Below are 27,573 nucleotides of genomic sequence, written 5' to 3' on the forward strand. Positions count from 1 at the left end.
ACATCACAAATTCTACATACTACGTACGGCCTTTCACAGCCTGCAGCTTTTACATTGAAATATATCATTTTACATTGAAATATGAAATATATCAGCAGGCTGCAAAAAAAATAGCAAAACTATTTAACAGAATTTTATAACATTAGTGATATAATTATATGCAGGAGATTAGTGTAACACATATCAGTTCTTGCCTTTAAATATATCTAAATGCAAATACTGCAGCCCACAGCTCACAGATTTAATGACACAGGCACGCTAAGACTCATAATTAAGATGAGCAAGCATAGAGCCCTGATTGTATAATTTACTTCTTCAGTGGCAAGCATTTTGAGCATAATTATCCATATTCGCCTAAAAAGAGAAAAAGAAGCATTTAAATAATGCAGATAGTTAAGTTGTTCATCTTTCCTACCAATTAAGTAGACATTTAAGGCAGTTTAAGGCAGACATTTAGTTACGCTTGGGAAAGAAACAGGAATTCATCTCTGATCTCACACTGAGATGCAGCACAAGATCTTACTCTTTGCAGAAGAGTGAGGAAGAGAACTGGTGACCAAAATTTGTGGGCATACACATGTAATGGCAATGGGATCCAACAAACTGTGCCATTAACTGTGCACTTCTTAAAACAGCAGCTACTAAACCTCAAGATTTTGAGATTGAAGGGATCTCAGAAATTTGGAATATTGCCTGGGGCTTTCAAAATACTCTTGTGCATACCTTATTCAGTAAACCTGCAACTTACACACATTTAACTTGTGTGTATTCAGCTTTAGGTGCTTGGGATTTTTTTAAAGAGGTAAAAAGAGTGGGCATCCAGGGGGGAAAAACTTCAGCAATCCCACCTGCTATTGCTCCCTACGTTGTTTTGACTATACACGGTTACACGGTTTTTGTTCCATGCACTATCCTTGGAACATAACCCCTAAATAAGTTGTGGGTTTCAGTAATTGCCTTTTAAAAATGTTACTAACTGATTTTTGCATTTATATTGTTCGCTTCGTTCTCAGGTGGAAAGGTGGAGTATGCATATTCTAAACTGACCCAAGTAAACCTAAATCAAGCAAACATAAAATGCCTAGCAAGTGCAGCTTATTAAAACTTACTTCTTCTTGGGTTTCAGGCTGTTCTCCAACTATGGGAATCAGTGTCCCCACAACAACATGGAGGTGACTCCCTAGGGCATCTCCACAATATATTACTGCTGTATGGCAAACACGACTGAGAAGGTCACAACATAGCAAGAAGCTCCGGAGGGATATCCCTTTGAGAGGAACAGGCCTAAAACACATTTTTTAAAAGCAGCTTAGGGGAGCTAAAATACACACAGTATATCCAGACAAGGTGGTGATGTACAAATGATTTTTACAACAGGAGAAAATGTCCTATGTTCCCCTGTCTTCCCACTTCCCTCTCCCTCAAATGAAAGCAATGCCACTTTTTCTCAGGATGATGAGGAACTATTAGTGTTCCTCATCATCCTCTTTGAGTCCGCTCAGCCAACCAGCTTCAAATCCACCTAACAGTTACCTCATCCAGCTCACATTTTACCAGCTGCTCCACAAGAATATCATGGATGCAGTGTATCTTGATTTCACTAAGGCTTTTGACAAAGTCCTTCACAATACCACTGAAGGTCTTTGAAAGCTTAATACCTTAAACCACCAATCAAGTTCATGGCTTACTGGTATTGGACAAGATTCAATCTCCATTTATAGGAATCTTGATTAGTAAGGCCTGAGCTTAAGCTCTTTAAATACCAGTCACAGCTGATAGCCATAGACAAAATGGGCTGTACCAGGGTAAGGCAACTCCATAAATGCTGTGATGCCCAATCCCAGTTACTGAAGTATTTTCACACTGGACATGTGTATAAATAATAGTACATAATACTCATACCTGTTGCTGATGTGGTAAATTGTAGTATAAATCACATCCCGGAGTACAAAAGCCCATGCTCCTCCTAAACCATCCTTTATTTTTTCCAGTAATAGTTGAACAAAAAAATGATATATCATAATAATTCTATGTTTTTTGTATATATTATTTGTTTCAGATGCTTGCTTACATATGGCAAATAAGATTTTTTGGAATGACTCCTGCAGAAAAAAAGATAGGACATTAGATAGTAATCTCTGGGGATTTTCTGTTTTACATTGTCTGGAATTAGATCTGATGATTAAAAAAAAAAGACAGCCAGCTATCTAACTAACTCTACTCTTCCCTCCCTTGCCCCCAGCATCTTATCCCTGTCCTGAAGTCATGATGTCATGTATTTCCCCACCACCTGACATTACAAGCGAACATTTGAGGGAGACAAGGAAATGAACCATATTGTGACATTAGGGTAAACTAGCTGGCATTACAGAAGAGGAAGGAGCAAACAGACAGAATATTGCAGATTTATTACAGTGGACGATGAAGTCTTCGGATTGGGCTAATAAATCTACTATTCAAGTAAGACCAGTAGTTCTTTTTTAAGCAGCACCTGCATGTAGGTCAATACACAATGTGTGTCACAAAACTGAAATCAGTTACTTACAGGGTGCTTGGAAAGAATTGGTACAAGACCTTCTGACTTTGTTTTATGACAACTGCTGATGTAATCCAATGTTGCTTTGATGACATGTGATGGAAAATGAGGAGGATTAGGAGTGGGATCCAGATCCCTGAAAAAAAAAATGCAAACCTTTCAAAGCCTTGATGAGTCCCCAAACAAAAATCTTCTGTGAAAAGAAATATGAACAGATTGGACTGAAATACTGATTCATTTCTCAGCTGGGAGGAAACAAACTAACTTATACAGGGTGAGTCCTTTAAAAGAGGCCCCGTGGATACAAAGTACACATGTTCCACGGGGCCTCTTTTAAAAGACTCATGCTGTATTTAAATAGGTATTTTAATATTACCTATTCTATATCTTATATTCTATATTCAGATATTTCTTATATTCTATATTCTACATTCAGATATATTCTATATCTGAGACTCCAATCTTTTGGCCACCTCATGAGAAGAGAAGACTCCCTGGAAAAGACCCTGATGTTGGGAAAGATGGAGGGCACAAGGAGAAGGGGACGACAGAGGACGAGATGGTTGGACAGTGTTGTCAAAGCTACCAGCATGAGTTTGACCAAACTGCGGGAGGCAGTGGAAGATAGGAGTGCCTGGCGTGCTCTGGTCCATGGGGTCACGAAGAGTCGGAGACGACTAAACGACTAAACAACAACAACAACAATTCTGTGTCTCTTCTCTTTCTCTCTCTCTCTACTGGTGATCTAATCTGGATAACAGTTTATTGTCTAGGGACAATTTTCTGACTCACCACTGTGCTGAAAGTATAAATACAGTCTCCAGTTTTATTTCAAACATATGAGTGTGTACACCAAGTGTACACTGAGGAAATATGACTGCTTGCCTTTCTGTATCCACATGCTGTAATGTGTGCATGAATATATTTCTATACACTGTGAACTAGAGAAAAGGAACTGAAGAATCATACTGTGCTAACACCCATAGAAATATCTATAAGCAAAACATTATTCACTGATAGACCACAAACTATTGTGGAACCACATGGTGCATTTTGTCACTGGTGAACAGACCTCAAAAGTTGCAAAGTAGGATCACAATTGCAGGGCAACGTTTGCTTCAAGTAAACATAAGAAATAAAATGACTCCAAGAGAGAGAAATCCATCAAGTTTCTTTGCAGCATCAACAGTTCCTGCCTTCAAGCAGTTGGAGGAACACAGTCCTACCCGGAGATACCCTAGTGCCCAACAGGGAAGGCTTACTTTGGGAAAAATGGGCAGTTGAGACAAGAGCACTAATATAATTTCCTTCTGTACATACAAATATCAAAATGATAAAAGTCATGCCATGACCCTGGACCCAGACTCCTTAGAGGAAGAGTCCGCTGGCAGCTGCAGTTCTCAGGAGATAGTTCTACTCTCTGGTTCTTCCCTTGTGTGCCTGTAGACACAGGAGGCTACCCTGATCCCCCCCCCCAATGAGAGACCTCTGCCACTGGATTCTTAAGGCTGATCCACAAAATCCTTGGGTGATCAACAGAGATCCCCACAGCTGGAAACCCAATTACTCTGAAGGAGCTACAGTGGAAGGCACCAGCCATTCAATCAGCCAGGAGGCAGCACTAAGTGGCTGGGCATCCAGTTGCTCTGCACTGAAACAACTTGAATGTTTGGATTCACTTACAGAGCACTATCCATGGTTCTGAACCCACACCCTGGTCTCCTTCCAAGTCGCCTTGCAACCAGGAGCTTCTAGCCTCTGCTTCTTTGAGCCATCACCTTTCCTCAGTGGTGGGCATCCCCATTAACTACAAGTGAATTTTATGTAGGTTCATGCAATTAACAGATTTTCCTGTTCTTAAGGTACTATTACTAACTCACCACTTTCTCAAATAGAAAACAGTTTCGTCAAACCACTACATACCATCCCCATTTCTTAAATATTTGCTTACAAAGGTTAAATAACCAACATGTGTTATAATCGGCAGAGGATGGGAAACTGTACCCTGTAAATCTTGTTAGATCAGAATCTTCTTGTGCTGCGATACCAGCTGACTCATGCAGTGTCATCAATACCTCCACTACAATCTCTGGTAAATTACTATGAAATAAATTGTCAATCAGCTGTAAAAACAAAACAACACAACACAGGTTTAGTTTTATTTTAAATGTGAAATACAATACAAGGCTGGTTACTACACAGCCTGTCAGTTTCCATGCTGATGTTATATTCAAAAGTATTAAACTCAGAAACTGGATAGTTTACCTACTTGCCCACCACTGTGTGTATGATCTCCTCCTCATTATTACTATTACTTTGTTTATGAATTGCTTCCTATGAAGGAGGAGGTTCTTTAAAGCAATACTCTGTCTGATGCACCTTCCATTTCTCCCCAAGAGCAGCAACCTATCCCAGCAAAGCATCCTTAAAACAAACTGGGAGGAAAGTTCATTTAAGGCAACTTTCCCATTGGGGGTGGATGGCACAGATTAACATTTATCCCAAATTCCAACAAACATCTCTTTAAGCGCCTCCTTTTCAAAAAGGCGAAAGCCCTTAAAACCAAGAGGTGAGGATGCCCTTAGATTGTTCTCCTGCACCATCTGGTGGCTAATCAGCAAATTGCTTTTGGTTCCTACAGACAGCACCGTATTTGTTGCTTTCTCCCATTTTACAGGGGTTGCACATCAATTAAGCTCCTTGGGGTGATTCAGACCTCAGCCATCTAAAATTGGGGGGTGGGTGGGATCTGTATGAGAATATGCCTGCCCTCATCTCAACTACGGCCAGGATTAACAGGGTTTAGAGCTGCACGGTTACTGCAATCCAAGATGGGTATTCTTGGCTGCTCGTGGGTCCCTGAAGGAGCCATTGAGGAGAGGCATTGAGGAGAGAGGAAGAGTTAGAAAAACTAAGTTGGGGAAGGAAGGCCTGAGCTATGAAGCAGGAAAAAAGAAGAGGAATGTATCTTCTGCTCTCCTCTTCTGCAAGGCAGAAGTGAATACAAAAGAGCTAGCAGAGCTAACAGGAAGAGGGGGCTAAGTCAAAAGGCTTACTGGCTCCAGTACTAAGAATCTGTCAAAAATGTACAATTTGCTGCTGAAATGGAATACACAAGATGAAACGGTTAAATCGGCCATGATTAAATGGGCTCAGGACATTGGTCATAATATTTTGTTTGCTGATTGGGAAAAGTTGTGGACCACCGGGATGAAATTTACGGCATGTAATGCCTTAAGAGAAAATATTATGAAAATGATATACAGGTGGTACATAACCCCAGTCAAGCTTGCAAAGATTTACCATTTGCCTGACAATAAATGTTGGAAATGTAAAGAAACTGAAGGTACATTTTTTCATCTTTGGTGGACTTGCCCGAAGATTAAGGCATTCTGGGAAATGATCTATAATGAACTTAAAAAGGTATTTAAATATACTTTCTCCAAGAAACCAGAGGCCTTTCTCTTGGGTATTGTCTACCAAGGGGTGTTAAAGACGGATATAACTTTCTTTATGTATGCTACAACAGCAGCTAGAATACTCATTGCGAAGTACTGGAAGACGCAAGAGTTACCCACACTGGAAGAATGGCAGATGAAGGTGATAGACTACATGGGCTTGGCAGAAATGACGAGCAGAATCCGAAACCAGGGAAGAGAAGCAGCGCAAGAAGAATGGAAAAAATTCAAGGACTATTTAAAGAAATATTACAAAGTTAATGAAAGTTAGAATGATGTTGGACTGGAAAGTAAATGGTTACTATTAGCAATGGTTAAGACAAGGAGAACAAGGAAGAGTAGTTTAAATCTAAATTAAAATAAGAGAAGATTTGCTGAGTAATTGATAAGAATTTGGAATACAGAAAAGGGAGGCATGAGGAAGTCGGGGAAGAAAGGTACAAGAAATTAGGATATGAAATGGTACATGTTTTGTTTTGTTTTTTGTCTTTGTCTTTGTATGTTTATGTATGTTATGTTTACATGGAAAAAATTCTTGAATAAAAATATTTAAAAAAAACAACAAAAGGCTTACTGGCTTCTGTGCAATGGGAAGGGACACAAACCCCAGTAAGCGCTGGATGCCTCTTAAGCCAAACAGCAGAACACAGAGCACTTTAGAAGAATTGTCTAGGAATTCCAACAAGTTTATTAAAAAAGTACCTGTTTTCCTAAGTAGTTGTCATCTTTCAGCCTCTCATAGACTTCATGAGCTGTCTTTTTCTTTTGCGCAAACTCACCATCTTCATGATTTTCGTAGGCAAAATAAGGGAGGATGTTGACAAGTATTTTGGGGAAACAATGTGCCAAGAGCTGTTGCTCCCCTCTTTCAATCTTGTTAGCAATGGATGTAACCTCTTCAAACTGTTGCTTAACAACCAGTTGTGGAATCAAAACTTTGTAGCAGGATCTAAAATTAAGGATTTTCTTTAATTATGGCAAAACAATTGAGGGGGAAATTACACTTCAAGTATAGTATACAGTGCAAGCTACAACAGAATCCAACAACTGCATTCTTATGACAAATTATTCTTGAAAAGTTCATTTGATCACCTATTTCTAATTAGCTAGGTAAAGGTAAAGGGACCCCTGACCATTAGGTCCAGTCGTAGCTGATTCTGGGGTTGCGGCGCTCATCTCGCTTTATTGGCCGAGGGAGCCGGCGTACAGCTTCCGGGTCATGTGGCCACCATGACTAAGCCGCTTCTGGTGAACCAGAGCAGCGCACGGAAACGCCATTTACCTTCCCGCCGGTACCTATTTATCTACTTGCACTTTGACGTGCTTTCGAACTGCTAGGTTGGCAGGAGCTGGGACCGAGCAACGGGAGCTCACCCCGTCGTGGGGATTCGAACCGCCGACCTTCTGATCAGCAAGTCCTAGGCTCTGTGGTTTAACCCACAGCGCCACCCACGTCCCTTCTAATTAGCTACTGACCAGTTATTTGCAGCAAGAGCATAGTTTAATGTATGAAGGCTATTCCAAAATATTGGTATTGTAACTCAAACACTATGCATCTTTCTGAGAATATGCTGCTTCAACCAATAAAACACAAAATGTGGCACCTGGCATATCACTACAAAATATTTTGAGTGTTTCCAGATAAATAGTGGTGGAATCACACAAACGTAATTTAGAAACATACCTGCAGAACTCGTCCAAAGTACGGTAATTCAATAATATATATGGAAAATCCGGAAGGCTGTAGCTGCAGTTCAGCCATTGGTGAACAAGATAATCTAAGTGTGTATTCATGAAATCTTCCACACTTCTATATCCGAGAGTACCAGGAATTCTTTCCAATACCTACGTTCGAAAAAAGGGCAATTCCAAATGAGACCACCACTGGTAGTAACTATAACAACTCATAGTGGCTTCATTCAAATATTCCTAATTTGGGTGTAATGCTAAGCCAAGGTAAGTGGTTTGTTTCCTCCACACAGTAGGAGGAAAGAGTAAAAGATGTGATCACAATAAACCATTAACTATTGTTCACTGTGATGTGCGAATGACGGCAGTGTCTATGAACTAAAGCTCCTATCAGGAATTAACACTATGGAGAAAAACGAGTAGTGGCTCAGACCTATTAATTACAACCATTTTATACAGAACCACAAAACCATGGACATTTTTATGGGTTCAAATCTAAGTAATACGGAAATTCTTTGAAAATTGAAGTTTTTTAAAGCCCTGCACGTTCATTTAGAGTTTTTAACTGTGTGCTTTCCCATACCTTCCTTACAAGGTGAGGCTCTAATCCATTCTCTTTTACACACTGGAAAACCGCAAACAGTGCCTGCTTTTCACACACAGGACTGCAGCGTAAAATCATCGTTATTAACATGAGAAGAACTGATTTTCTATTATACTCTTCATCAGGAAGATTCTCTTGGTTCACAGAACCATGTGCCTGCAAGAAGAAAACACTGAATGAAGACGAACTTTTAATATATTTAAGTGATAGATGTAATTTAAAAATTCCCTCAACCATTTATATTTTATTAAAATACGATCCTAAAAATTGAGATGTAAGAAATTATCCAATAGGTCTACTTTGCAGCAATCATTTTTGTGTTTTCCTACTGGAAGTTTACAGGCCTCATGCAAAACCTAAGCATGATTTTCCCCTTACGCTTAACCCACACATACCAATTAAATGAGATAAGAGCACCATTGTTTTTAAGTGAAGCAAACACTCAAGACCCCTATTCCAGGAAAGCTTGCAGAGTGAAGCTGTGTTAAAATTGTAGAGATAAATACAATAGTTTATCTGATGAAATTAAAGGCCACAGCAAAAAGGAACATTTAATCTAAGAAAAAATGTACAAGAGGGGTTCAGCACACGAATCTGAAATGTTTAACACAAAGTAGACTAATAATAATAATAATAATAATAATAAACCTTAGCATTACTCTTAAACATGATAGCTCTTTTCCAGTAACAGCACAACTACTGTGCCCCCCATGTCATCAATGAAACAACTTCATTTAAGTCACTATGTAGCCTGTGCACCTGGAAAGTGAATGGAAATATGTTCATTTTACTGTATTACCTAGTTGGAAGATTAATTAGAAGCAAAGACTTAAAAACAGGCAAATTCAACTAAACTTCAGTGGATTTGGGGAAAAACGGTTAAAAAGGACACCCAACAACAACTTCCAATGAATAAGAGAAAATGTTACAGTGGAAATGTGTATGTGTGCTGGGGGGGTGGAATGTATTACCAATTTCTTTGTTCCTTCTTGAACTGTGAGATACAAGTTCTCAAAAGCCCTTTGCTGGAGCTTCAATGGAAGAGCATTCAGTAAGCCAGTTGAATCTCTCAGCTTCACATCTTGAAACAAACTTAGGATCAAGCAGGGAGAAAAATAAAATTAGAATAATTTACAACATTATCTGTTTTCTAAAATAAAGCCTTAAAGGCATTTAATTTTGAGAGCCCTTCTGTGGTTCTTGGGGGTGCCCACCTATGTTTGTGATTAAGCAACTGTCACTTTGAATCCCTTCCCAGAGGGTGCGAGTTTGCATAGCAAAAAGAAAAGGGCAAGGGGCCTCCATCAAAGATATACACCTCATAGTCCAGCTGTTTAGGAGCTATCTCCCATCATTTTCTTAAAAGGTTTCTTGTAAACTTCTGAACTAGATATTTGGCATTTTCTTAGTAGTATCTATTTCTCTTGCAGTTAGCAACAAAATTAGAAGAGAGGTAGAAGCTGGCTATCCCGTCCTACCATTAATCTTTGAGAATATCCCTAACTAAAGAAAGATACGAGAAACAGCAAGCATGGTTTTGAACCGGTGCCTAGGCTGTTTAACTTCTACTTGTATGTCTTTCTGGGAGATGGTAAAGAAAAAACGCTAAGCAATTCTGAATGTGTAACTTTTGTATACTACCTTTATGTCAAATAATTAAACTACAAAGGCATACCTGCTTATTGATTTAGCTGCAATCATGCAAACTTGAAAACTGCTATCTGCAAGGAAGTGGGGGAAAGCATCACTCACAGGGATTTCTTCACCATTAACATCAAGCACAGCCCACTTTGAATGAGGATCAACCTGGGAGGGGAAAGAGAGAAAATGTTAACACTACATTTTTATGGAACTTGGGAAAGCCAACAAAAACCTTTTGTTTAAATATTTCTAGCTATTGACTTACCTGAAGTAAGGCTTTCATACAATTCACTAAGGCAATTCTTACGGGAGCTGTGTATTTTCCTTTATTTGCTAATTGCCTGGAACAAACAATATTTTATGATAAATTTCAAAGAGGCAGATCACTCAGAATAAGAAAGAAAAAAAGTATTTCTTTCCATGCTTCAAAACTTCTTGGCTAGTTTTTAATTTATGCAGAGTTCAAGAACAGATAATATGAATAACAACTTTCTGATCAAGCTAATGTTGCCTGCTGCTTCCTTCCTGAAAGCAAAGTGTTCTTGTCTAAACTAAACATTCATTCCTTACACCATTCACAACTAATACACATTACGCTGAGGGCACTTAAGACTAGTATACTTTCAGAAATGTTATAAAATGTTATAAATATAAATACAGTTTTAAAAAAATAGAGCATATCCTTGGAAACCAGATTGGAGGCACTGGAAGAACAAACATAAGTATTTCATATAGAAATAACATACATACATCATAAAAAATATGGAAGAGTCTGCTCAATCAATAAGACCGTTGATACTTACCATGAACAGGATTTATTGAGCCTATATGAGCTGATGCCAAGGATAGTATTTAGCTCCCTCTAGCAGTCACAGGCAAAATTGCAAGTTGGAAGAATTTAACTGAACTCTTCCCTCCCTTGCAAGTCTGGGGGTTTTTTTTATTGCAACAAACCAAAGAAGGAAAGGAAAATCAGACACAAAACAGCAAAAAGAAACAAAGAGACTCTGAAATTAGACCAAAAAAATGTATATACAAGCTAGAACCCAAGCTACAGGCAGCAAAAAAACAGTAAGACAGGGCAAGGCATCAGTTTGTATAGGTCCAAGAAATCCCTTTCATGTTAACTACTTACGCTTACTGACCCAAGAAGGGTGGCGGGAGGGAGCAAATGCAAAAGACCATGTGATCCAACGCTTGGCAATTGCTACAGCTGACAGGTTTATGACCATGAAATTAACTGCATGTGAAAATATGCTTATCATACCAAAATGCTGCAACAACAGTTAAAAGTGGACCCAGGGCTTCAGTATTTGTTCCGGCAGCACCCAAGGCGGTCACCATAGGAAGGAGATTATATAAAATTGCTGAGCAAACTTCTTGATCTCGGCGATAAAAGGGACATATATCCCTGTAGGAAAAAAGAGAAACGTTGAGAAAATGTATCTGCAAAATATTAATGTCACAGTTATTTCATTAAAAACAAGATTCTCTTACGAAAGAGGCTTGAGAAGGGAGACAAGGTAGTCATCTGGCAAGGGGTTTTCTTCACTGGGGAGTTCCTTCAACAAGACTAAGTACTAGAACAAAACACATTTTTAAAAAGCTTTTCTAATGCTTTCATTTATATCAAACATTTTAAATTCCATATATATTAGACTGCATACTGGTATATTCATGCTTGGTTTATAGGTTTTGTATATATTTTAACGTAGAACAAAGCTTATCACAGGCTAAAATCACACAGCAGCAGAATTGTTTATAAAACGCCTACATGATGTTAAAGTTTCAAGATCCTAGAACAGTTAACCAAAGACTACTTAACACACAGCAGAGTGACTTTTCATAATCATACTCACTACATGCAGATGCTGCGGCTTGATATAATCAAACATGTTTTCCTCAATTAGCATCAAGAGTTTCTTCCAAATTTCAGATGCTCTAAAGCAAACAGTTTGCACTGGGGTTGCTGTGACAGCTATACACAAGAACTTTAAAGTATCAAGGAGCAACAAGTCTTGCTTTGCCAAGTGTTCTTCTGACAATGGGCTTATGGCACCTGTACATAAAACGGTGTAGTGTTAAATAAAAAAATGTAAGACATGAACTTCCAAACATTTAGCAGATATATGCCAGGAAGCCATAACTACTAGTTTCCTGGCAGACATACCCAAGTATCTGAAGGCACACGTAGACATATACAACAGTAAATTAGTGTTCCTGGACTAGGGATGGACAAATCGGTCAAAATCGTATCTCTATCAATTTTACATGTGCTCGGTGGTAAATCCATTATGACACATTTATGCATTAATCGTAGATTATATTTTTAATTCCCTGTGAAAAACCATGTTTAAATTAGCATTTTATCAAAAAACCTAATTAAATGCATGTTTAGAAATAAATTCATTGAGAAAATGTATCTTACCAACACACAGAGAGACAAACACACTTTTTGAGCTGAGAACTATATTGTAGACCAAACTAAGTTGTTCTCTATTCCTAACCTGGGCAGCTACATAGAGAGTAAAGGAATTCTAAAGCAGTTATACCAGCAACCGGGTCAAAAAGGAAGTTGCAGTATCAGCATTTGCTAAAGCATGAGCACATCGTGCAAGTCTGGTAGGGCTAGGAAACTTAGTGTTTAATACCAGCCTTGACACAGATTGTGTGTCTTTGAGAAAAAGACAAATTCTGTCCTAGTTGTCTGTGTACTGTGATTACATTGGAAGGGCAGTTTAAGTCCTTCCCCAGTCACCTCTATATTCTGAAAAAAAATAAATCAGTCAGCACATTTAGAAAAACAACAACTTTGAAGGTGGCTTTTGAACTTCTGGTGTATTTCTAGAGGAAGTCTGGTGTATTTCTAGAGGAAGGCAATTAAAATACAGGAACACACACACACACATTTCCACATTACCTGCCACTTCTACGTTTGCAGTGATGCACACGAGCAAAGTTGCACACGCTTTGAACATGTGTAAAATGGTTGTTGGAATGGTACCCTCAAAAACTTTTAAAACCATTTAGTTATCACAAAACGATACAGAAAGCAATTTAAAGATACCTGTCAAAGTTTGCAACTCTCCACCCTCATTTACATCACCAGCTTCAGCAGAGTGATCATCAAAAAGATCTGACGTGGTCGGATTTTCTCCTTCCATCCTACTCTCTTCTGGATCATCTTCCATTAAATCCACTTCTCCAGCTTCACTTATCCTCCCAGTAGAAAACATCTAAGAAAAGTTATTTATTTGGAATTCTTTCATCACATCTTTCTTACAATAAACTCAAGATATTTTATAAAAAAAAGCTTAAAATTCTCTTAACTGGAGTTCTGTGTATGTTTCAGTATATAAAAACTGTACCACCTGTATACAAACCAGAAAAATGTGACTTCTGATTGCTTTGTTAAATGTGGCATCACTTTCCTGTGGAAGACCACTGTTTGATACTGCTTAGTATGGGACTGGGACTTTTACTGAGGACCTCCATTTCACTTTGTAATTTAAGTAAAACAGAGACAAAACTCACAGCTGAGGAGTCCAGATTGACCTCAACTGGCAGAGAAATTTATTCAAGAGAAATACTCCCTGGACTACACAAATCTCAAGCTATTCAGAGATTAGAGATCCACACCAATGTCCCTAACTGATCCAGAAACCCACTGTACTGTATTATCATTAATGTGAGAGTTGCAGTCATGGAAGATAATGGACAATATCACATTTGTCAAACCTAATGGTATACAACACTTATTCAGCCTTAATTTCTACTGTCTCTTTAGAAGAAATAGAGAGATTCAAGCGATAACCCCAAGATGGTGCAGCTTAGCCAGGAGGGAGCATAGCAGTGCAGCACTAGCAGTGGCTTGGCCCCCACCATTACTAACAAGGGTGCCAAGGTAGGGTAGGGTTGAAAGAGAAGGAAGATAAACTAGTAAGGGGAAAGAGAAACAACAGAGAAAGTAAGTGTGAAGCAGGATACATGCAACACCGGTGTTTAATGGCGGAGTGGGTGGAGCATTGCAATGTACATAGAGCAAATTGTTTTGGCTATATTTTTCACTCTCAATAGGCATAAGAAAAGGTCAAACCCAACATGTTTTGTCTGTCTTTCAAGTGAAATATCTGCTTATGTTATACACTTTTTGTTGTCCAAAATAAACTGTGATGGGGAAGTCATACCATACACTATAACTACTCACCAGATGTTTGCAAATGTCTACAAGATCATTCATCAGTTTTGAGGTTAACAAATGCAAGAAAATTCCAGACAGGATCTTTCTTGGGCTGTTCTGTCAAAACAAACCCAATATATACTAATTATTGAACCCATCCCCCAAAACAGGATTTAATCACTTTAGCTAGGCATGGAAACATAACCAATCACTTTAAAACTAAGTATAATTAGCTGCTGCTGTATTCATTTGAAACTGAACTAATAAACATTCTGTGTGCATACATACAACTGTACATGATTACAAATTATTAAACTGATTGGAGAAATAGGTTTGCTGCAAAAGGGACCTAACTGGCTTAAAGTACAAGGATTTCAGCATTTCTTAATTGTGGCATGGACTGAAAGATCGACAAGTGTCTTACCTGCTTACAATTACATGCGCAACTAATACACTGTCCTATTAACGTCCTTAATGAAACGATCCTAGAATCTTCATTTAGCTTGTTTTTTGACTGATAAATAGTTTCTCCCACATAATGAATAAGAGACTGTGCAAATAAATAAAAAATGCAAAGAATTAAGGTACTGTCTCAGACATATATTGCTTTTATTGCATTCCATCCACATTCAAGTCTAATCATGCTAAAGAAACTCAACTTTCAGATTTGCTAAGGCAATCAACCATACAAAGATGAGTAACTTTGTCTCTACTAACATTTCCTGACATCATTTATTTTCCTATTCCTTATATTTCTCGCTTTTTTCACAAAAGTGCCTCAAAGCTACTAATAATGTAAAAATAAGCATTAATCAACTTGTAAAATAAGTGACAAGGAACTTAAATGTAAAAAATAAAAATATATGCTTCCACAACTGTTAAGATATTTCTCTTGCTTGGAAACCAGAAATTTAGTGTATTCCTTAAAACACAAAAAAGCCTTACCTTGGCTTTATGAAACAGCTTTGATTTGCGTGCTTCTTCTTCTGTCAGTATGCCAGCAAAGCAGTAGCAGCCAAGAACACCAGTCAGGAGGCTGACACAACGTACTAGGATTATTGCAGATGCAACCTTCAAGTCAAACACAAAAATACATGCTAAGCTTTGCATCTGAATAGTTATTAATACTTATATAAAGTTCAGAATACAGTGGTACCTTGGGTTACAAACACTTCGGGTTACAGACTCCGCTAACCCAGAAGTAGTACCTCAGGTTAAGAACTTTGTCCAGGATGAGAACAAAAATCGCGTTGCGGCGGCACGGTAGGCCCCATTGCTAAAGTGGTGCCTCAGGTTAAGAACAGTTTCAGGTTAAGAACGGACCTCCGGAACGAATTAAGTTCATAACTAGAGGTACCACTGTACCTTCATGAATTGCAGGCTGCTAAGATGAAGCTGGTAAACACAGAGTACTTACTCTGCCTATGTGTGATTTTAGACTCACAAGGACAGAGCAACCCTACCTGACAGGGAGCAGTGGGGCAGAGTGACCACAGCATCTGAGGCCCCGCCACTTCTGCTGGCCAAGGCAGAAGGTGGGGTTGAAGTTTTTTGTGGTAGCTCTAGGCTGCTGCAGCTGATGACCAAGATTCATGCTGCTTGGGAGCTCCAAGGCCACTGGCAACCCATCCCAAATTGTCCCATTTTAGGGTTTTCTGCTGGCTACCACCAGCAACAGCTTCCCACCTGCCAGGGCAAAGATGTTGCCCCAGAAGTGCTATTCTGAGCTGGTTCAGGCACAGAAAGAAACTAATGCCATCCAAGAGCAGAAAAGAGCAACTCCTCCCACTTCATTGCAACGGCACACCCACCCATGCCATGTTTAGATGAATGTCATGTAGTATGAACTGCCAGGGAAGGCTGGTCCATCAACAGGCATGGGGCACTGTCCCACTAACCTCAGCTTGCCCTCAGCCAGACCCCACCTGCCCACCTTCTTAATTACAACCAGTCCAGGGAGTGGTACCGCCTATCAACTTTCTTTTTCCTGGTCTCTGTTTCCTCTCCTAAAAATCACAGGGAGGATGGGGACCAAACTGGGGATAGGCTTTGCCTGTCCTTGGCTCTGACTCTCCATAATGTTGGGTCTCCCTGCCTTCTGTCCTACCATTCCCAATGGGCACCAGCTACCATGGCAAGCCACCATTTGTCTGTTTTATTAATTATGTGGCATATATCAAAAGCTGCTCACAAATATTCTTGAGAAGGATGGACTTTGAGAGACTTTTCTTTTCCAACTTACCTCAGGCAAAAAGTTACTCAGAAGTTGTTCTGATATCTCCAACAAGTTCTGTTCTAAGGCTTCTCTGTGTTTTTGACTGACTGTTAATCTGGAACTGAGCAATTTGCTTTCACATGTATCATTAGCCACATTTGTAAAAATGCCTATTTCATCGAAAGTTGTTTGCATGTAGAATGTTTCAATTTCTGAACGGCTGGCTTCTTCTGTGTCTTGTGCATGTTGTGTACTTAAAAAAAATAGATGACAAATATTATCTGTCACTGGTATTTCATGACAGTATTTGAAGCCTTTAAAACCAAACACGGAATAATTAAAACTTTAATTTTATTTGATTTCCAAAATATTCTAATAGATGAGTTGAAACCAAAGGCCTGTCTTCATATAATGAACATCTGTACCCCTGTCTAATGAATTATGAACAGTCTCCCCCTTTCCACTGAATGTACAACCAGCTCTATTCATCTCTTGAAGAGCAGGAAGATAAGGCACCATAAACCCAGCAGCAACAACACAGCCTTATGCAAAAACTGTACCTCTTTGAAGAGAGGCAGTAATACATGCACAGGTTTCTGAGGAGAGTGCTAAGAATTCCTCCTGCCATTTACATGTTACATGTGCAGTGAGGGCAATCCACGTATAGAAACCTACTTCACAGACAGATGGTTTTTAACTGTATAAGGCAGCATTGGGGAATATCAGCCCAGGAGCCACATGCAGTCTTCAGGAAGCTTAAGCTATCATGACTGTATTTAACGAAAGCAGGAAACAAGCTGGATTTTGGGAGCAGCCTACTTCCCAAGTGTTCGTTCTTGCCTTTGACCAGTTGGTTGAGCCAAAACCCAACCTACCAACCCTGCTAACCAAAGGGAAATCGTAGCCTAATGTACTACGGTAAGAGCCACATCAATTGCTCTGGAAGACTGTATAATAATGACTGCTTAAAAACCTTATGTTTACCCAAGCTTGCCTGAACCCTCTTTTTTAGTTCTCTCTTGCTCAGCCTCTTTGTGACACTGAGTTTTATTTTGCTTTCATCTAGTTTTTAAGTAGTTTCCATTGAATGTCGTTGCCCCACTTTTATTATTTTTCTGGAAACTACTTAGATTTTTGTTACACACACACACACATACAGAGAGAGAGAGAGAGAGAGAGAGAGAGAGAGAGAGAGAGAGAGAGAGAGAGAGAAGGAATGAATTCTTTGGGCTGAGAAAGGTTCTTCATCCTGGTATAGGGTCCATGAAACAAATTTCTAAATTCTGCCCATAAAACAGAATAATTTTTTTAAATGAAACCAATTCTTAAAGATAATACCTCCAAGTGACAGAAATACTTATGTTGATCTTTAAAACATACCATTCTGAAGCATTGTGAAAAAATTCCATTGCTGTCCTACTATTTTTCATAGTCAGACTTACAAGGATTTTTTGCAACTCTAATTTGGGAAAGTCACTGCAAAAGAATCAAAAGCATGTTTTAGACTTGACAGTCCCCAACACAGCATATGTTTATCTCTATGAGACCTCAAATAGAAACTTGATTAATTTTTTGAATACAGAATTTTGAATAAAGGATACAGAAAAAATATATATCAGATATACTGGAACAAATAAATCTAAATTAATATTAAAAGAAATGAAAATGTTTAACTCTTGTTTAACTCTCTAACAACATATTCTACTGCCAGTTTTATTTAATTGGTAATCAAATCCATTCCGAGGGTTCAGGCAAATACAATGTGTTATCTACTTCTGAAACCAAGCTGGTCAAACAAAACCTAACAATATTAAAGTTTTATTTTCCTTTGATGTAAGTCTAATTCTCTTTTAAGCCACTTTATTTCTCAAGCTGTTACCTGCGTAGGATGGGTGGCGGCTCTGTCCTGTGTTCCATCTCCTCCTCTAAGTGGCAGAACAGAAGCCACTTCATAATGGTTTCTTTTAATGTAGAAGCCGCACTTCCTTCCCAATCATTCTGTACTGCCTCAGTTTTCGAAGTCTCTGGCACTTCCAAAGATGTCATCGCTAATGCCAAGCACTTTGCTGCAGAACTACAAGACATTATTTGCACAAGATTACCACCTGAATTTACAGCTCCAGTGCAGACCTGCATTTTAAATTTACAAAAATAACAGTGCCTTTTTGCAGGGAGGTGAGACTGTAATAGGTCTGTTCTGATCTAAATCTGTTTTAAATATGACAAGTCTTGTGGCTGAGTCACATATGCCCCTCCACCAAAAAATCTTCAGACTTTTAACTGAAATCTCTCTCTCTCTCTCTCTCTCTCTCTCTCTCTCTCTCTCTCTCTGTGTGTGTGTGTGTGTTAACAGTTCTATCCCATACATGTGTACTTTAAAGTAAGTCACGTGAAGTTAAAGGAGCTTATTCCTAGGTAAAGTATATAAGTTTTCATTCTAAAATACATTAGTTAATCTATTATAAAACACCCCAAACAGAATTTGTAATAGATAAGAGCATTCTTATATTAGTTACAAAAATTAAATAGAAAAAAAGTGAAAGCACAGCAAAAGTTTGACAAATACAATTCTGGATATTAATTGGATTTGTACAAGTTGTAGTATATGACAGAGCACTTGAAACCCGCTTTGTTTGCCTTGCAGGGAAGAGTGTTGATTAGGACAGTTATCCTTCTGCTGGCCACCATCTGTGTAGTGATGCTAGGCATCACTACATCGTTGTGGAGTTCCCCATTCTGTGAATTTAAAGGGTGGGAATGGGAACATGTTTGCCATCACGTGATGGCATTTGTCCCAATTGTTGTGGCAGGTCCAAGCTACCACAGTAACCTGCCTATGCATCTCACCTTGCTTCATAAAGTCCCACTAGCCTGTGGAGGGGGAAGTGTCGGAAATGTTTTAAGGAGCAATCCTACTAATCTTACTAATGCAGCAGAAACAGTTGGTGCTTACGAAGGGATCCACATTACCTTGAAGGTTTGCATGCAGAAAGTGAAAATATCTTCCAAATTTCTCTATCCATTGCTATTAAGCTTCCTTGAATCATGACTTGAAGTAATCCAAAGCATTCCACTTCAGTTTGCTGAAGACTTAGGCTACGAACAACCAGGGACCAAACTTTTGACCAGATTCGCTGCAGTTCTGAGTTCTGCACAGGTTTCAGATCTAACTGTTGGCTTTGACACCATGCAACCTCTTTAAGACAACGTAACACATAAGGCATCCGTTCTCTTCGACGCTGTTGAGACAGCAGCTGGTAAAGTATACTAAGCAAATGAGGACGTTCACAGTGAGGAAAGCTCATAGGGTACTTCGATATCAATCTGGTCGTAATCTGCAGCCTTGAGGGTAGAAAAACCAGAGAGATCTTAGAAAAAATGGAACCGGGAAAATTGAGGGAGGAAACAAGAATGAATGTTTGTTTGTTTTTACCAGGGTATGACATAGAAGTCATTCTGTGAACTTTGCAGGTTGGTCCACACCACTTCCCAACCTGATTCAATTCTCCTACGCTTGGATGGTACATCTCCACATTCTCTCTGTGTAGCAGCATACGACTGAGTTATCTCCAGGACTTTGGTGTCTTCAGCAAAGACCTTTGCAAACAGTAAGTGCATACTATAACATAACATTTTACATTAAAATATGCATTAAGAAAGAATGATGTAAGGCCAAAGCACTGTAGCTCCCAGCTCAAAATGGTGGACCAAACAGAAAAGGCCCTCTAGATGGGGATACAGTAACTGCACCCAAGCCTCCCAAGCCCATCTTAAATTGTCAGTGTGGTACCCAAGTACACATCTGTGCATGTGCACAGGGAAGTAGGGGAAAAACATGGTACTTTTAGGTCATACTGTAGTGTCTCCGTGCTCAAGCGCTGTACTCCAATAGGAAAGGATTTACTCCTTTTTACAAGAAACAGTTTCTGAAAGCAGAACAATTTACCTGATGACAAATGTCAGCCATTAACTCAACCAGGCTTTCCTTCACAGCAATACTGCGCGACCCTGCAGAATACTTTCCTCTGCTGCCTATGAGGTTTATCTCGTTCACTAATAGTTCATACAGGTTGTATACAATTCTTTGCCATTTTGTCGGGTCACATACTCCTGTTTGCACAAGAACAGGACAAATTTAGCTCTGTGTAACTTATAATATGTGAACCAACCCCCAAACAATCTGTTCAAATATTTTAAAAGTTCACCAGCTATTAAGAATACCTAATATAACAATGCAAAAAGTAACAGCTAAATCAAACAAGTATTTGAACACTCAAACATGAATAGACACTATGAAAAACAATGATAGTATACTAGCCAATTAAAAAATATCTGAATACTTTCCACAGAAGAATGCAGAAGTTTAGTCACCCTCCAACAGTGCCAACTGTTCCTGTAATATCTCTTCACAATTGGGCATGAAGTAACTTATGCATACCTTTTTCTTTGGCTTTCGCTCCATTTGGGTGATGAACACGAACCTGCAGCTGAATGAACTGAATGATCTGCTCCTTTAGGAAATCTTTCGGCTTATACTGAGCCCATATATAGAGCACAGTTGGCAGAATTTCCTCTCCTAGCTTACAAACCCGCATACGGTAGTTGACTGCAAATACACTCAAATATACATTAATGGCTGCAAAAATATGATCGAGGCCTGCGAGGTTTCTTTCTTGCCTGCAACAGAAAAAAGTCATGTTTTGTTATAGTAACTAATTTAATGAGCATGCAAATACTAACCTCTACTGGGTATAGAGACCCAAGCTATGCTATGCTATTTTATTTTAATTCTGCCTTTTCTCCAAAGTACTCAAGGTACGCAAACCACCAGGAGGAGAAAAAATGTAGTTCAGTTCCAGTGTGAGAGAGAAGAAAACTGTACCATAAAGGCTTTGGAAGAGAGGACAGTTATGGGACCCTGTAACTGATAGGTTGACAGTTTTTGGTAACACATGGCAGTGATAAAGGTAACTATTGTCATACATAAGGAAGAACTAGAAAGTTGACAATATTGAGCTGACCAGAAGAGCAATAATTTCTGCTGCAGCCAAGCCTTGCAGAAAAGATTATACAAATATTGGGAAATATGGTGGCAGCTGGCTTACAGAGAAGTTCTTTTCTAAACCTTTTTAATTATAAGAAGGAGTTCTCAAAACTAAAAAAAATACACATTTTGGAAGAAAGATATCATTTCTGCTCTTGTGCCACTTTCCCCAAGAAATGGCAAATGTTTTTGAAGCAAGGAAAGTGCAATGCTTTAATTTTAAAATTGGCTCCAAATACCGTACTTGAAAGTAATTCAAAGATTTGAAAGCAAGATGTAGAAAAGATTTAGATTAGTTCGATGAGACTGAAAAGCAAGTGAACTTAAAATACATTAGAATAGTGGAGGTTTAAGTTTAGAAGAGTAACCATGTTAAACTTAAAATTGATTCACCAAAAGAAAAGGAAATTTACCTTGCAAGCTGCATAGCTCTAGAGAAGAAGCTTAAAATAGTAGAATTTAACCCATCAGTTTGGAGGCACAATCCTCTGGTCAATGTATAAATTATTCTAGCCACCAATACTTTGTTAATATCTCTACAAGGTTTGAGAAACAATTTGAAGTACAGGTTTTGGAGATCTAGAAGAAGTAAATCAAATTCATATTACTTAACTAAGTCACAAAAACATGTGTGTGTTTACTAAATATTTCCAGTCCTTTCCATTGATCATTCCTATCTTAAGACTAGTTGCAATGCTGAACAAGAAGCTCCCCAGTGGGTTCATTTAAGTTAAGATGTCACACATTTGAAAAAGGTGTTTCTCATTATCCCAGCCTTGTACAGTGGAACCTCAGTTTTCAAATGTAATCCATTCCGGAAGACTGTTCGACTTCTGAAACATTTGAAAACCAAAAACTGAATGAATGAATAGACTTTATTTGCGTAGCCGATAGGCCATAGCATCAAAGGACAAACACCGACAAAAATACATTACGAATATAGTTACCATAAAATCTTATGACCTATTAAAACCCTAGGTAGAAGCTGGATTATCATTCATCCATGACCCTCTGTCCCATGGGCGGCAGCCTTTTCTCTGGTAGATTGTTCCAGGTCGGTTAAGTGAATAGACCAGCCAAATTGAAAGATTATAAATATAAATATAACCTCAGAGGGATGGTCAGGACAGGGAGAAAGATAATAATAACCAGATACAGATAAATTAATAATCTCAGTACTTAAAACTTGGCAGAAGTAATAAAATATTAATAATAAAACGTAATGATAATAATAATAAGATCCTAGGCGAGGAATCCAGGTGACGACACTGATGTCATTCAGATAGCAGCTCTCAGTCTCATTGCTCTCTCGATAAATTTGGCAACCTTCTCTGTTGTCGAGCTGTTTGAAAACCAAAAACTGAAAATGGAAGCTTCAATTCAATAGGGAAACTCAAAACGGAAGCAGTGTTAGACGCTCGGGTTCCAAAAAGCTTTCGGAAACCGGAGAATTTATTTCCAGGTTTTCGGTGTAGGAGGTATATGTAGGAGGACATTTTAGCTGAGAGTACCAGCTCTTCCACTTTGTCTTGACTTTATACAGCAAACACAAATACTGCATACATGCAGGTATTTTCTTCAGCAGATATTTAAACTGTGGAAGCCACAATGAGCATGGTTTTTCTACAGAGCAAAACCCCAGGTACATAGGTTTTTAAAGATGTGCGTATGGTTCTACTGTTGTAAACCGCTTTACTTTTGTAAACCACTTTGAGGTTTTTCACAATCAAGCGGTGTACAGTCGTACCTTGAGTTGCATAACCTCCAGCTTACGGAATCTTCAGGTTACGGCTGTGGCAAACCTGGAAGTGGGTTTGCCCTGCGCAGAAATGCTCTGTGGCACCGCGTGTGTGCGCAGAAGTGGTCCTCCAGTTACAGAATTTTCGGGATACAGCTGGGCCTCCGGAACGGATCCCGTTCGTAACTGGAGGTACCACTGTATACATTTTATGAAATAAGTAAATAAATAAATGATGTCCATGCTTTTACACGTCTCTGGCAGGAAATAGCAATATGTATGAAGCAATTGTATTTTCAATGTGTCTGAGCTACTTTCAATTGCCACTGCAGAAAAATTCAAGAGAGGGCTGCATCCATGTAAGCAATTTAGTTAAATGCAGTAAATTCAGAAAATGAAGTCCAACTACAGCCACATTTCATGAAAAGTGGTTATAGACAGTGAATAATCAACGATGAAGTTCAGGCACATAAATGTCAATACAGACAGAAACTGTGGGAAGCAGGGTATTCTATACTCATGCAGCCCCCCACAAAAGAGCTTCCTTATTCTTTTTAAACTAAGAAGGGAACTCTGCACAAGCATACCTTTGTACAAACTGGCCTCATGATTACCCAGATCAACAATAAAATATTGTTGACATGATGAAATTGTTTGGTTTGTAATTTCAATATGAGTATGTAATTTGCGAAAATCCCTATAAAATTAATGAGGTCAATATTAAATAATAAATCAAGCAAAGCAAGGATATTAGAAAAGCCAAAATCTGATATTCAATGACAGAGGAAGAAAAACCAAGAATAGAAAAACATAATTATTCTATGGTTCATTATGGGAACTTTGATTATTGGAGCTATATAACACACAACTGCAAAGAAAATAAGTTCTTCTATATAAAATGTCTCTTGACGTCACTTCCAAGCAGTTCATGGGATTTCAGCATAGGAATAATATCTACAAACCTGACCACTGTTGTGAAGGGATAGCACACCAATACGTCCTCACTGTAAGAATATCCTTTAACAATATGCTGCTACAATCAGTTCCATAAATGGCACAACTTGATGGATCATTTACTGTGTCCATGACAAAAATCAGAAGCTCTTGGCATTTTAACCTGGGTGCTCCTGTGAAAAGCAGAATATAAATGTGAGTTTTTAACTTTTATGAGTGATCTCAAACCAGGTCAAATTCAGGGAAAATCTGTTGAAATACAACCAAAAATTGTAACATTTATTAGAAAACAAGTTACCTGATACATGGTAGAGTTAATGAAATGAACTGTAATAATTTTCTTTGAAAATATATCTTAATTATGTCTGTACTGAGTCACTCACTTTTATTGGCACATCTGATGAAATATTTGACCAAAGAGCTGATCTCTTGCATCTTTTTATGTCGTGTTGCTTGGGTTGATGCAGACACATTTGGTTTTGCTAATCTTGCACTTTCAGTTTCCTTCTTAATGTACTTCTGAAGAAAACTTAAAAGGCAAAAAATAAACACTATTTATAGGCACATAATCTAATTAAAATAAACAAAATGCTCAGCAGCAACAACAATTTATTCTTTTAAATAGTGAAGTTTCAATGCAAGCTCTTCTATGATATTCTACTAGATCCTTCTGCTCCACAGGGATATTAAAAAACATATGCTATGCAATGTGTGACTTGCTTACCTTGAGAAAATACAGGCTGTCTCTGGACAATCAGGGCAAACTACACATGATCACAGACACAACATTTCTCAGGCTGGAAAAGCACAGCACAACCCTGCGGCTGCTGTGCTCACTACTCTGACAAGTGGGAGGGAAAGGAAAAAATAAACACTGGGTGTGCTGATGAGATATATAATAGCCATAAGGAAGAGGTACAATAGCTGGATGAACTGATACAGAGGGTGGCCAAGCAACCTCTGAACATTCACTTGATTGGCTAAAATAATGATAGATTGCTTCCTTTCTAGTAATCAAACCACAACAAATAGCATAGCAGTAAAGAGACTGATAGATGAAGCAGAAGTCCTATGTTCAATTCATGGGTTCCTGAACTGTTTCAGATATTTGATGTCCTCCTTTTCAACTTAAAATTTCTAGAGTGATTTCTAACACAAAATGAAGTAATAATTAATCACAGTTATAGCAAAACAGCAATAAGATAAAATGTGAGATAAAAAAGAGATCTAAAAGAAACGGAAAATAAAATAATAATAATAATAATAATACCCCGCCCATCTGGCTGTTTCCCCAGACACTCTGGGCAGCTTCCAACAAAATAAAAAAAAATAAAACATCAAACATTAAAAACTTCCCTAAAAAGGGCTGCCTTCAGATGTCTTCTAAAAGGCAGATGGTGGTTTATATCCTTGACATCTGATGGGAGGGCGTTCCACAGGGCAGGCACCACTACTGAGAAGGCCCTCTGCCTCTTTCCCTGTAACCTTGCTTCTCACATGTGATAGAACCGCCAAAAGGTCCTCAGAGCTGGACCTCAGGCTGAACAATGGGGGTGGAGACACTCCCTGAAAGGTTTTCTCCTAGTGCTGAAAAGACAACAGACTCCCTAGATGGCCTTAGCTCTTACCCGGAACCCCTCTCCCAAATTTACAATTTGGGGGCAAGTACAGACTTTGCTGTGTTTTTGTAAGAATTACTGAGATTTTTGTCGAACGTTTGATATTCAACAAAGTTTAACACACATCAAAATCTTGTACCTGAATACAGTATCCCAGTTCATCTGTTTGCCATTTTTGGAATCAGAATTTCGATCCAGCTGTTGAATTGTTTCAGAATCCCTGATGAGACGCTTGAACTTTTCAATTTCCTTCTAAAAAAGTAATCCAGAATAAAGAATAACACTATCATGTTATTGTACTGTTGCATATTAGAAGTGCAGGAATGGTGGTTTATTATTACCTTTCGGTCTGTGGCCTTGTCACTTTCAAGATGGCGGCAGCAAGCCAACAGGTCTTGGAGTGCAAAATTCATGGCTCAGCTAAGTTGTAGATGCACTCACAGCATGAACCTGAAAAGGGAAATAACAATAGGTTTTTCAATAGAGCCGGTGTGGCACAATGGTTAGTGTTTGGCTCTGGAGACCAGGGTTCAAATCCCCACTCAGACATGAAGCTCACTGGGCGTACAGTCACCATCTCTTAGCCCAACCTACCTCACAGGGTTGTTATGATAATTTAGTGTGGCAGCACCTACTCTCTGGAACTTCCTGCGTATTGACATCAGGCAGGAGCCTTGACTACCCTTTTTGACACCTGCTTAAAACATTGTTTAGGCAAGCCAATGCAAGCATGTATAAATTACATGTTTTTTACTTCTTTTTAGCTACTGCTGGTTTTAATCATTGTCTGACTATTTCTAAATACAGTAAATTTTAACTAATACTGTACTGTAGTAACTTTTAACTGTACTGTAATTTGAATGTTTTGTTTTATATATTTGTAAACCATTCAGAGGTTTTCTTACAATTGAAAATAGTGAAGCGGCTTCCAGATCAGCCCCACTGCTGTAAATGTATTACATTTGCTCAATAAGATTATCATATGCCTCAATTTTATTGCATTGTAGTCTGTAGAACTAGGCTAGACAGCATCTAATCAATCAAATACTAATAGAAGAACCTGGAATTGCTGACTCATTTCATGTCAAGGTTCTCCTTCAGGATAAGTTTGATACTTTTACACTGGCTGTAGCAAAATTTCTCTCAGAGGAAGTAACCATTATTGGAGGGTGCAATAATGAGCATGCCTAAGGCAACGTGTGTGTATAAGCTTGCCTGCAAGCCACATCCTGTGTATCAGCTGCGCTTTTATCTTCAGATGGGTGTGTTAGTCAGCATTTAGGAAAATGGAACTAGGCGCATCCTTTCTTTAAATATTTTAAAATATGTTCCATAAATGAATTATGAATTCCCAGTTAAGAATTTACAACTAAGCTTTGAATTCCCAGTTAAAGTCCAAACATTTGAGGCAGTTATGTATCACTTAGGCTTTTTCTGATGCGTGGTTCAGGTATGTTGATGTAATAACCTGATCTATTGATTTATAGGTTGCCAATGTGGCACCCTGTTGTCTTTGTCCATGGAGTTTTCTTGGCAGGGATACTGGAGTGGCTTGCCGGTTCCTGCTCCAGTCCTGAGTGCTCACTGGAAGGACAGATCGTGAAGCTGAGGCTCCAATACTTTGGCCACCCCATGAGAAGAGAAGACTCCCTGGAAAAGACCCTGATGTTGAGAAAGATGGAGGGCACAAGGAGAAGGGGACGACAGAGGACGAGATGGTTGGATAGTGTTCTCCAAGCTACCAGCATGAGATTGACCAAACTGCGGGAGGCAGTGGAAGACAGGAGGGCCTGGCAGGAGTGCCGTGTCCATGGGGTCATGAAGAGTCGGACAAGACTAAACAACTTAACAACAACAACAACGTGGCACCCGCAGAGGTCTTCTCTGAAACATGC

At 38.8% G+C, this 27,573-nt stretch overlaps 1 protein-coding gene across 3 annotated transcripts in view; it reads right to left on the reverse strand.

Annotated features, from left to right (window-relative positions):
• Positions 1-27,573, reverse strand: part of ATM (ATM serine/threonine kinase) — a 53,226-nt gene that overhangs the window by 24,605 nt on the left and 1,048 nt on the right. The window contains exons 2-30 of one of the 3 annotated variants that reach the window (XM_083608919.1): positions 26,020-26,128; positions 25,818-25,930; positions 24,443-24,588; positions 24,068-24,232; positions 21,781-21,946; positions 20,762-21,000; positions 20,270-20,433; positions 19,757-19,920; positions 19,294-19,665; positions 18,203-18,397; positions 17,704-17,799; positions 16,351-16,576; positions 15,054-15,179; positions 14,533-14,658; positions 14,136-14,225; positions 12,996-13,164; positions 11,788-11,987; positions 11,426-11,508; positions 11,196-11,339; positions 10,194-10,269; positions 9,963-10,093; positions 9,259-9,379; positions 8,267-8,443; positions 7,679-7,839; positions 6,697-6,943; positions 4,541-4,659; positions 2,546-2,672; positions 1,903-2,102; positions 1,110-1,284 (exon numbers count right to left, since the gene is read on the reverse strand). In XM_083608919.1, coding sequence (XP_083465045.1) covers positions 1,110-1,284; positions 1,903-2,102; positions 2,546-2,672; positions 4,541-4,659; positions 6,697-6,943; positions 7,679-7,839; positions 8,267-8,443; positions 9,259-9,379; positions 9,963-10,093; positions 10,194-10,269; positions 11,196-11,339; positions 11,426-11,508; positions 11,788-11,987; positions 12,996-13,164; positions 14,136-14,225; positions 14,533-14,658; positions 15,054-15,179; positions 16,351-16,576; positions 17,704-17,799; positions 18,203-18,397; positions 19,294-19,665; positions 19,757-19,920; positions 20,270-20,433; positions 20,762-21,000; positions 21,781-21,946; positions 24,068-24,232; positions 24,443-24,588; positions 25,818-25,930; positions 26,020-26,091 — 4,590 coding nt within the window. In that variant the 5' untranslated portion in view covers positions 26,092-26,128. The remainder of the gene's footprint in view (positions 1-1,109; positions 1,285-1,902; positions 2,103-2,545; positions 2,673-4,540; positions 4,660-6,696; positions 6,944-7,678; positions 7,840-8,266; positions 8,444-9,258; positions 9,380-9,962; positions 10,094-10,193; positions 10,270-11,195; positions 11,340-11,425; positions 11,509-11,787; positions 11,988-12,995; positions 13,165-14,135; positions 14,226-14,532; positions 14,659-15,053; positions 15,180-16,350; positions 16,577-17,703; positions 17,800-18,202; positions 18,398-19,293; positions 19,666-19,756; positions 19,921-20,269; positions 20,434-20,761; positions 21,001-21,780; positions 21,947-24,067; positions 24,233-24,442; positions 24,589-25,817; positions 25,931-26,019; positions 26,129-27,573) is intronic. The other 2 variants (XR_014546980.1, XM_083608920.1) reach the window with 2 other exon arrangements.

The sequence above is a fragment of the Podarcis filfolensis genome (genome assembly GCF_964270895.1).
Source record: "Podarcis filfolensis genome assembly, chromosome: 4".
Classification (NCBI taxonomy): Eukaryota; Metazoa; Chordata; class Lepidosauria; order Squamata; family Lacertidae; genus Podarcis; species Podarcis filfolensis.